At 41.4% G+C, this 13,024-nt stretch overlaps 1 protein-coding gene across 2 annotated transcripts in view; it reads left to right on the plus strand.

Annotated features, from left to right (window-relative positions):
- The first annotated feature begins 238 nt into the window (after nt 1-238).
- The window catches only part of pik3r1 (phosphoinositide-3-kinase, regulatory subunit 1 (alpha)), a 50,324-nt gene continuing 37,538 nt past the window's right edge, over nt 239-13,024 (plus strand). For both annotated transcript variants that reach the window (XM_014137300.3, XM_014137306.3), the window contains exons 1-2: nt 239-513; nt 6,620-7,289. In XM_014137300.3, coding sequence (XP_013992775.1) covers nt 6,959-7,289 — 331 coding nt within the window. In that variant the 5' untranslated portion in view covers nt 239-513; nt 6,620-6,958. The remainder of the gene's footprint in view (nt 514-6,619; nt 7,290-13,024) is intronic.

The raw sequence follows: 13,024 nt of genomic DNA on the forward strand, positions 1-13,024 counted from the left end.
TTATTCATTGTGTCTATAGTGTCATGGGCCTATAGGCTATACGATAGTATAAACGTTAACCTGTTCGCATGTGGAAGTTACGTAATTATCTTATGGGTGTTTCATGTGTGCTGCTCGCGTGTAGTCTCAATAACCAATCACACTCCAAGCTCTTGACTTGCTACCCGGAGAGGGCAGGGTATAGCTGCTTTTATGATGACGTATTTGGATTGACGTGCCTGTGAACGAGTGACCCCGCCAGTCCACTGCCATGCCCCTCGTTGAAACCTAAACCAATGCATTCGCTCGAGCGGAGTAGTCCCGTCTGTTGACAGAGTACGAGCGTAGCAAATAAGATTAAAACCTACTTTTTAAGTCCTGGACTAATTTGGTCGAAAACGTTATAGCTACTCTCAGAGGCTTTTGTCGTTGTTTTTGTGTGGCTAACGTTCTATGTTTGGTATCGGAGTGGAATAGTGTGTCCACACGGAAAGGGAGGATTCATTCTATTCAACCTGGGCCCCGTTCATGCAAGTGAGTTGTGCGCTTTTATTATATATGTACAGTAGCTAGTTAGCTAGGCTAACACGTTAGCACAGTAGCTAGTTAGAATTAAATGCCACGTTAGCATACTGGCTATCTCATAACTTTACTTGTAGTTAAAGACGTCTGTGAATCTATTGTCATGCCATATAACGTCATATTTCTTATTAAAAAAAGTAGTACACGTTTGATTACAACGGAATTTGTTACCCAGTTTTACTTGCTCGCGACGACAGGGACAAGCCGACCACTGTACTGTTGGACTTCGATTGATCGACCTCAGTATAGTGATAATTCCATGAAATGTTGTTATTCATGCCAAACTTTAACGTCATTATCAAGCATGACAAAGTTAGACTTGGGGTGAAAGCTTTTCAGCCTAGTAAATGTTAATTTAGCTTCCAATTAACTAGCTGTCAACATTTCAGGCGTAATTTGAGTTAAACCTAAAGCCAATTGTCTCTGGTAAACTACCAAGCCACTAGTTGACGTTAGTTACCCACTGTAGCTATTCAATTCAGAGGGACTTTATGTTTACATGACCAAAGCAAGTGAAATAAACAAAAGTGAGAAGACACAAAACAACATCAACAAAAACGTTCTCATTCTAGAAGATGGGAGAGGTTACTGTATACTATAGAGATAGATAGAGGACTCATCTTTGTAGCTGTGCTTTTATAGCGTCTGACAGCATGGGCAAATTGAAGTAGTACATTTTTCACAATTGGCTGATCACTCCTGTGACACGGTTGAACATGAATCCAACAGGGTCACAAGGAGGGATCAGCCAAACAAGTTGGAAGCACTGATATACAGTGCCTTCAGAAAGTATTCACACCCCTTGACTATTTCCAAATGTTGTAGTGTTACTACAGCCTGAATTTCAAATGGATTACATTGAGATTTGTGTCACTAGCCTACACACACAATATCCCATAATGTCAAAGTGGAATTATGTTCTTTTTTTCTTTTCTTTTTTTTTACAAATTAATACAAATATTTAATATATTGAGTCAATAGGTATTCAACACCTTTGTTATGGCAAGCCTAAATAAGTTTAGGAGTAAAACATGTCTTATTAAGTTGCATGGACTCACTCAGTGTGCAAGTGTTCAACATGATTTTTGAATGACAACCTCATCTCTGTACCCCAACATACAATTATCTGTAAGGTCCCTCGGTCAGGCAGTGAATTTCAAACACAGACTCAACCACAAAGACCAGGGAGGTTTTCCAATGCCTCACAAAGGGCACCTATTGGTAGATGGGTAAAAATAAAAGCAGCAGATGTTGTATATCCCTTTGAGCATGGTGAAGTTATTAATTACACTTTGGATGGTATATCAATACACCCAGTCACTGCTAAGATACAGGCGTCATTCATAACTCAGTTGCCGGATAGGAAGGAAACCACATGAGGCCAATGGTGACTTTGAAATGGTTAGAGTTGAAAGACTGTGATGGGAGAAAACTGAGGATGGATCAACAACTGTAGTTACTCCACAATACTAACCTAATTGACAGTGAAAAGAAGGAAGCTTGTCCAGAATAAAATATTCCAAATCATGCATCCTGTTTGCAATAAGTTACAAAAGTAATACTGCAAAAAATGTTATTTTTTGGGGGCAAATACAACACATTACTGAGTACCACTCTCCATATTTCAAGCATAGTGGTGGCTACATCATGTTATGGGTATGCTTGTTGTCGTTAAGGACTGGGGTTTTTCAGTATAAAAAAGAAACGGAATCGAGCTATGCACAGGCAACCCACACACATTCATATAACCTGCATAGACACACACACAACACCCACACGAATAACGACACAACACAAACACACATACAGTGCATTTGGAAAGTATTCAGACCACTTCCCTTTTTCCACATTACATCCCAGCCTTATTCTAAAATTGATTTAAATAATACATTTTCCTCATCAATCTACACACAATACCCCATAATTACAAACCAAAAAAGTTGAGACATTTTTGCAAATGTATATCAATTAACAGATACCTTATTTACATAAATATTCATACCCTTTTGCTATGAGACTTGAAATTGAGCTCAGGTGCATCCTGTTTCCATTGATCATTGATGATTCTACAACTTTATTGGAGTCCACCTGTGGTAAATTCAATTGATTGGACATGATTTGGAAAGGCACACACCTGTCTATGTAAGGTCCAACAGTTGACAGTGCATTACAGAGCAAAAACCAAGCCATGAGGTTGAAGGAATTGTCCGTACAGCTCTGAGACAGGATTGTGTTGAGGCACGGATCTGGGGAAGGGTACCAAAAAATGTCTGCAGCATTGAAGGTCCACAAGAACACCGTGGCCTCCATCATTCTTAAATGGAAGGAGTTTGGAACCGCCAAGACTCTTCCTAGAGCTGGCCGCGACGCCAAACTGAGCAATCGGGGGAGAAGGGCCTTGGTCAGGGAGGTGACCAAGAACCCAATGGTCACTCTGACAGAGCTCAAGAGTTTCTCTGTGGAGGTGGAAGTACCTTCCAGAAGTACAACCATCTCTGCAGCACTCCACCAATCAGGCCTTTATGGTAAGGTGGCCAGACGGAAGCCACTCCTCCAGTAAAAGGCACAACAGTCCGCTTGGAGTTTGCCAAAAGGGACCTAAAGGACTCTCAAGACCATGAGAAACAAGATTCTCTGGTCTGATGAGACCAAGATTGAACTCTTTGGCCGAAAGCACACATTACACGGACACACACACAAACTTTTGTTGCTGCTACTCTATTCTTTATTTTACTCTTATCTATCCTGATGTGTAGTCACTTTACCCTGCCTTCATGTACATATCTACCTCAATACCTCCTACCTTGATCTGGTACAGTTACTCCCTGTATATAGCTCCATTCTTGTGCGTGTTACGGTAAAGTCTACACCAGTTGTATTTGGCGCATGTGACACACATATTTACATTTTTTTATTTTGTTTTAGAGTGGCGCAGCGGTCTAAAGCACTGCATCTCAGTGCAAGAGGCGTCACTACAGTCCCTGGTTCGAATCCAGGCTGTATCACATCCGCCGTGATTGGGTGTCCCATAGGGCGCCGGGGTAGGCCGTCATTGTAAATAAGAATTTGTTCTTAACTGACTTGCCTAGTTAAATAAATAAATAAAAAGAGTAAAACCTGGTTGTCTGCTGTCCATCAGGCACTGGGAGATAAATTCACCTTTCAGCAGGACAGTAACCTAAAAGAAGGCCAAATCTACACTGGAGTTGCTAACCAAGAAGACAGTGAATGTGCCTGAGTTGTCGCGTTACAGTTTTGACTTAAATTTACTTGACAATCTATGACAAGACCTGAAAATGGTAGTCTAGGAATGATCAACAACCAATTTGACAGAGCTTCAAGAATTTGGAAATTAATAATGGGCAAATGTTGCACAAACCAGTCCTCCAAAGGAATGAATGGAATTCTAGACTATTTCAATTTTAAATGTTTCAAGGACAATATTACGTGTTTGAAGTATTTTGTTGTTGTGGTGGGGACTGTAACATGAGTAATAATTAGCTCTCTAAGTTCTTCAATGACTGACATGACAAGCAGAACTGCTGATGCGTTACCCAATTTCGAAATTGCACCTTGTGCATTCTACTATTACAACAGTTTGGGAACCACTGCATTAAACACTACAGTATTTCATTGGCATTCAACATGGTTTAACAGCATAAGCAAATGTAAATCAATGCACTTTTTTATTTATCTATGTTAGCATTCCATCTCATAAATTATGTTAACCTAAAAAGGTTTTAATTAGTGCTTATTCAACAACTGCTTGTTTGAGTTTTGGGTTTATTCAGCAGAACTACTCATTGGCACTAGTGAAAAAGCCACAATATGTAGGGCGTCCAATCAAAACCGCATCTTTTGACTAATAGTAAAATATTTTACTTGTGTAGATACTTTTCTAAGAAAAGCAATGGTCCAAACCTCATGTCTCTATCATCTGTCCAAAAGTTATTGGAGTTTTTACCCTTGTAGGATTGCCAAGATTAGGGTGACTAAATCTTTGGAATTCGTAAGAAGAGGGGTTAAAAATCTGAAAAGATATATTTTTGTCAGCTTGTCTGGATGCTGTGTGAGAATCAAGGCAAACTGACAGGCTCACCGTTGAACTAATTATCTTTCTTCTCAAATCTGGAGGGCATCAAAAAATATAAAGGTAAGACGGATGTTGATTTTCAGATTCTAGTATACGCTTTTTTTATATTGTGATAAACAAGCATATCTCTGTGAAATGTCAAAGGAGCACTGAGTGTACCGCAAGCTTTTACATTTAATTAAACTTGTCATGTTAATTTCTCTTTTTGCGACAACTTTGCGACCACCACAACCTGTAAAATCCTGAAGTCGCTGCGACAAATGGCACCGCTCTGTCAACAGAGCTCTGTGCTTATTATCGGGTGTATTAGGTTACGAAATGCAACTTTTGGGATATAATGTTAATGAGCGATTCCGAATATGAAGAATCATATTTGTCATAGTAAAATGTATTTTATAACATAAGGAAGTGAAATGTCATCACCAAATGTGTTTTTACTCAGGGTGGGGGGGGGTCCAACTTGAGGTGTCCAACAAAAAAAAGACTGCCGTTGTTGCGCTTAGACATTTCCACTTCACAATAACAGCACTTACTGTTGACTGGGGCAGCTCTAGCAGGGCAGAAATAACAATAACTAATGACCCTGTGTTGATAATCATGGATATTGACTTGACCACTTTGGCATACTTTTGTGGCACAGTCTGTAACGCATGGCTACGGGCGTAGGGCCACGAACGAGACTCTCACTGCCTGTCTCTTTGCACTATGGTCAGAGCTGGCTGCAAACGAGGATCAGCTAGGGGGCTATCAGATTTAACATTTTGATGCTATATTTATAATTATATCTAGTATATGCAACAAATTTTCCACCAACAGGTTTCAATATCATGGTTTGCATTTTCAACACCACAGTCAAATAGGCTGTCGATTGCAACAAACAGAAAATACATCCCTCCCTACCTTGTACCCAGTATTAGAAGGCATTCTCTGAATGTCATAACTTTTAGGTGATTCGTAACAGTCTCTTTCCATTCCTCAAATGCTGGAATTGTACTGGAAAAAAATATATATAAATGCGAAATGTTGGTCCCATGTTTCATGAGCTGAAATAAAACATCCCAGAAATGTTCCATATGCGCAAACAGCTTATTTCTCTCAAATGTTGTGTTTACATCTCTGTTAGTGAGCATTTTTGCCTTTTGTCAAGATAATCCAACCACCTGACAGGTGTGGGATATCAAGAAGCTGATTAAACTGCATGATCATTACACAGGTCCACCTTGTGCTGGGGACAATAAAAGGCCACTCTAAAATGTGCAGTTTTGTGACACAACACAATTCCACAGATGTCTTAAGTTTTGTGGGAGTGTGCAATTGGCATGCTGACTGCAGGAATGTCCACCAGATCTGTTGGCAGAGAATTTGTATGTTCCTTTCTCTACCATAAGCCGCTTAAAACTTCATTTTAGAGAATTTGGTAGTACGTCCAACCGGCCTCACAACCACAGGCCACGTTTGAATTATATGTGGTATGATTGCAAGTTAGCCTATTACAGATCTGGACAAACGATCCACCTACCGCTATTGTCACTGAATGGTCGATAGAGGGCAGGATAGACAGTTGGATTGGACTATATTGACCTGTGGTATAGTAAGCGCGCGGAAAAGCGTAGTGCCTAAGGGAAGTACCTTGATAGGGGAGGCGCATGCAAGGAGATGAGGAAGTTGGGCTAGGATGGAAGAAAATGTATAGTAAAACCTACAAAATGGTGAATGTAAACCAGTGAAAAAAATGCACTACCCTCCCCTGTGCTCATATATTTATTTATAAAAAAAAAATCCCAAGAGCACAACAACAAAAAAGTTAGGACTCTCTCTCTCTCTTCCCCCCCACCACCAATTTAGAACTGTCCCTATTTCGCTGGTACCTTTCTTGTACATGTAGCCACCACCGATTTTAAAATGTATGTGATCATAAGTCTTATGCAATGTGTTGCAAATGGCTTCTTCTGTTCTGTATTGCAGGTCAGGTGTACCTTCTCAAGGCCACTGCTGCAGGGGCCATATACTCATGGAAACACTGCCGGAGGCACCATAGGGGTGCAGTGGATAGCCAAGCTTTGAGAATGACCTGAAGACAAGTTAAAACACAATAATCACCCAAAGAACATTTGAGGGCTAGAATGTTCATTAGGTCTTTTTTGGCTTTTTTTGTTTGCTCCGTTAATATATTCTCGGGAAAACCTGAGGAGTAACTAATTGGTGGAACTCTAACCTGCCCGAACAAGTTATTCACAGCCGTGTTGATTTAAAAGAATATATATATACCAACAACAAAAAACACCTGTGTGAAAAGTCTCTACGATGGCCGCAGAAGGATATCAGTACAGGGCACTTTATGATTACAAGAAGGAGCGAGAGGAGGACATTGACCTCCATGTGGGGGACATCTTAACAGTGACCAAAGGGACCCTGGTGGCCCTAGGGTACAGCGACGGCCTGGAAGAAAGGCCAGAGGACATTGGCTGGCTGCCTGGCTTTAATGAAACCACTCAGGAAAAGGGAGACTTTCCAGGGACATATGTGGAGTTCATTGGGAAGAAGAGGATCTCTCCTCCCACTCCCAAGCCGAGACCCCCCAGACCCTTACCCGTGGCCCCGGGCTCCTCCAAGGCTGACTCTGGTGATGAACTAGGTGAGTGATAAACAGTATACAGTACAAAACCAATGTTCACATTGTAAACAAAAAAACAAAACAGAAACAATTCAAACATTTCACACTGCATGGGTAAAATGTTGAGCTGGGTGATATAGACACAAATCCATATCATGATAAATTTACTGAATTATCACTAATGATAAATTGAATGGTACATTTAATGTGCACCATAGTAATTTATGTTTTACCTTAAAACTACCACTACTACTTTGAATGTTGTATCTATCAATTGTCCAATTAACAAAAAACAACATATTAGAAAACGTATTTATTTGGTCTGTGTCGATCATTTTCGGTTATCATCCCAGCTCTTTCTTTTTATTTTTTTACATGCCCTACAAACCCCATTGCAGGTTTTGATTGAATAGGCCTCTACGCAATTAAGCCAAACTTTTCTCCTGCGTTAACAATCAGTTGCTGAAACAAAATGCCAAACCAAAGGCTAATCCACGATAGGTTTGCAGGCAGCCAAGCTGACTTGTAACCTTGCTGTAGAGGTGGTGGAGTGGTTCATCCTTCACATAGACTAACCTCTTGTTAACATTACCACTGAGTTTTAGATAGCCCTTACAAACCCCTTTGTTGGATTTAATCGAAAATACTTTTAAACCCACAAAGCAAATCCAGATGGTCGGCTGCTTTGTAAATAGCCTACCCCTTACATTTCAATCGTCCCTCAGTGGTATGCTTCTTTTTGAAAGCACTTGAAAGACTCTACCCTGATGTTATAACATTGCATTTTATTTACAGAACTTCCCATTTGTGTTGGATGGACCTTGTGCATTACTGCATTTGTGACATTTCAGACTTTGTTCCTTCACCATTTGAGAATCTCTTTGTGGAAGCCATTTGGTCAAACCACAGTAGTAATTCAACCCATTGGGCTCACTTCATGGTTCCATTTACACTCTCTGCTCCAGGGTAGTATTGTGTTACACATGGTTGTGTTGTAGCTAGGACACACAGAAGATTGTAGACGCCTCATATTGAAATCATATAAGATAAAAAGTGATGGATTCCAATGCCTAACCTTTATTAGATTTGTTCTCTCCCAACATCAAATAGATCCCCAAAAACATCTATGTAAGAGACCAAAGCAAACAATGCCTGATTTATGATATCTTTATGTTGTGTTGGATGCATTTGCTGAAGCAATCCATTTGGCTATCTACAAAGTATTAGCCAATTCTATCTCTTGTTTAATTTTATCCTATCTCTTCTTAGATGATTGGACATTCGAACCACTGCCCAGTTTATAGCTAACCTGGTTAGCAGATGTGCGTCACAGACCTCTACGTATCCATCCTTCAATTAGGGCCTGTGGAAACCTGTTACCTTGGAGTTGGAAAAAAGCAGAGGTGTTTTCAAGCCGCAGTAATTGCAGACAACCTAATATTTACAAAATTAAGGGTCCACACGATTGTCACAATCATGTTGTTTTTTTGTCCCACTTCTTTCATCATAGAGAATGGGTAAATTATATTTTGCTTGTTTTTTTTTGTTTGTTGCCTACCTGGCTGTATGCTTTTTGGTCACACTGAATGGAACGATTTGCATCCTGTGAAGTTTCCAATGATGATTTGTTAGGCAGTAATGATTGCTAAACGGTTTACTACAATGTTTACTAAACGTCAGATTGGTGTAGCCTACGCGCCAACGTTTGCATGGGAGCCATTTCCTTGACAGTTTATTTCTTTACATTAAGCCCAAGCAAGTCAGTTGAAATGTTTTCCTTTTTGTTTCGGTCCCAGCGTCAAACAGTAGCTGAGAAAGGGGACTCGCATGGTGGGACCACAATGACATCTTTGATAAAAAGTGGCAGTGCTCTCACAGCCCCACTGAATACTAACCAGGGCCGGAGGACAATGGGGCTTGGCTCCGGTTCAGTGCATTATGGTGCTGCGCAGCACCTAGTACCAGCCCAGTGGTTGGACTGCTGGACCACTCCTCTTTGAAACTCTTCCTGGCCTGCATCGAGAAAAGATTTCATTTTGCTGTAGGCACAATTATAAAAAAAATTACAGTCGTGCTATTTTCTACTGACTAATCCACGTGAAATAAATGGGCCAGATCTGAACTGGAAGCCTGTCTGTTTGCATTGGGTACATTTTTGGGGAGATTATTTTGGCCTGGCTAAGAAAATCTGTCATTCTGACCTTTTGTAATCCGTTTTTTTTGTTGATATTCCGCTAACAAAAGGTGACGAGAGTCATCTTCGTGTTGTGGAAAATCCTCGAGTCAACGCGATTGCATATCACACTTTTGAAATGTCATTTTTTTACGATGATACATCATGTTTTTTTTGTTTTTTTAATTGACCTATTATTAAACCGAAACAACCCGGGCTGTTTCAGGCAACACTGACACAATTCTATATGGCCACTCGAGGCTACAAGACTTTGTAAGTAGAAAGACATGCATCTTTAAAGATGCTGTGGCGTATATTCAGGCTCTCTGACTTTGCGTAGATCTGTCAGCTCACCTATACAACAGGCTCTGGTGGCCTGGTTTCCATTTCCTGTCCTTTGTGGTGCGATTGTGAAATTCTTTAGCTGGGGCTTGCAGGGTGAGCGAGGAGCCATATGTGAAGGGGACATGTGGTGAATGGGCATGACTGTGGTTGAGTGGCAGCGCTGAGCCCAGAGCAAGTGTGAATGTAGCACCAGGAGAAGAAAAGTCTCTGTGTCACGGGAAGGGGGAGAGAGTGCTTGAGGCTGGGAGGGAGGAGTGTGGGAGGGAAGGGGCTGGGGAAAGGGATTGGTGAGCTGAGTGATCAGGGCTGCAGGCTGGCTGGTGAGAAAGGAGAGGGGCTGGGAAGCGTGGGGGCTAAGGCCTGGGCAGGCTAAGGGGCTGAGGAGGGCTCTGGGCTGGTTCGAGTCTTGTTGCTTCAGAGTGTGATTTATTGCCTGCCACTGAGGGATCTGGCAGATCCCCTCTTTCTTTCCTCCAGTGCTTCAGCTTTTTTTCCTCTCACCCTCCTCTTTTTTAATGTTTTGATAATGTTCTTGGAGTCGGTCCCTGCTGGGAGGGTGAGAGGGAGGAGAGCGTAGGCTTGGAAAGGGGCCTCTGCTCTCATTGAGCCACAGGGGTTTACTTCAGAGCAGCAGATGTGGATAGAGGGAAAGAGCGAGAGAGGGCTGGGCCGGGCTTGGAGAAGCATTCCGGTTCATTCCAGCTCCCAGTCTTTTTAAAACACCAGCATGCTGCTGCTCCTTTCCTAGGCCTCTCGACTGAGTCATGTAGCCAGCCAGCCAGCCAGCCAGCCTTGCTTGAAAAGAGGACCTTCACTCTGGGCCTGAAAACCACTGAGAAGAAGGAAGCGTCACTTTCAGTTCACAACTTCCATTCACTTATTTTGTCTGGCAGGCTCGAACCAGAAAATCTTCCTACTAACTCCTCCCTTGTAGAACATTTTAACCAGTGTTTGATGTGATCCTGGTGTTGTGAGGCCATTTTATGCAGCTGAGGTTGTTTATTGTGTGACAAAAACGGCGCACTAGAATGTCCCTCTGGTTTATAACCAGCTATACTTGTGTCTGAGTTTTCTTTGTCACCACCAGCCTAGTGGTGGGGACCAGCTGACAATAGTGCTGACTACTGTCGTCATTCAATTGGATTGCCCATTGATACCATAACATATTCTAACCGCAATTCAATTGTGAAATCTCTCAAATTCCAATTGCCTCCCATGGACAACGTTTGAATAATGTGCGATGGTTGATAGCTTGCCTATAGGTAAAAAAAACGAAAAAAAAAAAATCTTATGTGCTTTATTGCAGACAGTGTGGCCAAAGCCACATTTCTGCTTCGTGTGTATGCAGCTATTAGCACAACATAAATACCATAGTGTATATAGACAAGCAAAATAAGAATAACTATTCAAACTATACAGGAGTTTCTCATGTAAACCATATTGCACATAATGCTGAACACTTGATTTAATGAAACGATTCACAAATGTGTGGACATTTTAAAAGCCTTTTTAATTTTCAACAACAAAGGCCTAATTCTTGCAGGGACATGTGGCGTTGGAGAGCTATTGTCTTTACCCTGTACCATTCAGGGGGGGGGGTATGTCGTGTACATGTGTCCCACACTACCTACGGTGGTTCAGAAATAAGAGATTTTAATCTACATCCGTCTCTTTACACTGCAAAAATATGTGTCATGGGGTGTGTGTTGTCAAACTACTGTAAAGTAGAGCCCAACCGATTTATCGGTTGCCCGACATTATCGGCTGATATCCTTTTACGGATGTATTTGTATTTCAACATTTAATCCACCGAAAAGGACTGATAGAAAAAATGCGACAAACACTTGGGGGGGGGGTTGGAGCAGTTCTTCATAGAATTTTACTTAATTTTTGCATTTCATTATTTGTCCTGAATAGGGCACTCTTTACATGGCTATAAACCCATCTTGCCTTGGCGTGCTACAGCAAGACTGGACACTATAATTCAACACAACTACACCAGTCGGAGAGGAGAGTAAACTACTGTGAACTAACTGTTACTGATTTTATGGTGAGTTCTGAGTAGAGTGAAGCTTGCATGCTAAATAAAGTGCAAAAAATGCACACTGACCATATACTGTTACGAAGTGTCATGGATGGGCGTCGCGACAAGTCATGGATGCTATGCTCAAATGTGTTAAGTGCAAAGAACATTCGACTCTATGGTAACGCTAAAGCCCTTTACGTGAAGCCCGCTAAATCTGGTGGGTTTTATATATGCTTTTTTGAAGGGTATTCCTCAAGCTTTGTCTTCAGAGACACAAAAAAAATGTAGAAGGTTACAAGGTAGTGCTTCATATTTACATTTTGATGTATGGGTTGTCATTTGTCAGGGGCTGGTCCAAATTCACGTTTTGCCATTCCAGCCTGTGTGAGAGTACTTGACGCCATTCACTGAGGGGCTAGTGCTATCCGGGATCCTTGGGACATAACCCCTACCTAACCTGAACCTTGACCCTTACCGTAATCATTTTAAATTTCAACTTCAATGGGGTAGGGACATCCCAAGGATCCAGAATTGCAAGGACTGTTCATTGAGGCAATGCTCGGGGCAACCGGCAGCGAATTTTGTGATGTTTTTCCTTTCAACTACCAGAAGTCAGTGGCTACAATTGATGTTACATAGCTAAATACTAGGGATGCACGATATATCGGTGAACATATTGGAATCAGACGATATTAGCTAAAAAGGCCAACATCGGTATCGGCCTGATGTCTAGTTTAACAACGATGTGCAAAACCGATGTCAAAGCCTATATAACATAGGTACATGATGTAATGACGCCACGTAAAATGTTGCGCTACATCTGCAACACAGCATTCCTAACCTAGCCCACAATGTCTGCTGTGTGGATCGAGCAGTCAACAAGTCGTGCAGTCATTTGAAAGAGTAAGAACATTTCAGCAAGACAACTCAAAGGCGAAATCCATTAACCTCTATGGGCTAGGTGGGACGCTAGCGTCCCACCCGTGGTGCACTCCATCAACAGCAGGTGCATTTCAAGAGCGGCAAATTTGAATCCAAATAAATGTCAAAATTCAAATTTTTCAAACATACAACTATTTTACACCCTTTGAAAGATAAACATCTCCTTAATCTAACCACGTTTTACGATTTCAAAATGGTTTCACGGCGAAAGCATAAATTTAGAGTATGTTAGGACAGTACATTTACAAGACAGGGTCACCAAAACCATAA

This window comes from Salmo salar, chromosome 01, assembly GCF_965601325.2.
Source record: "Salmo salar chromosome 01, fSalSal1, whole genome shotgun sequence".
NCBI classification, from domain to species: Eukaryota; Metazoa; Chordata; class Actinopteri; order Salmoniformes; family Salmonidae; genus Salmo; species Salmo salar.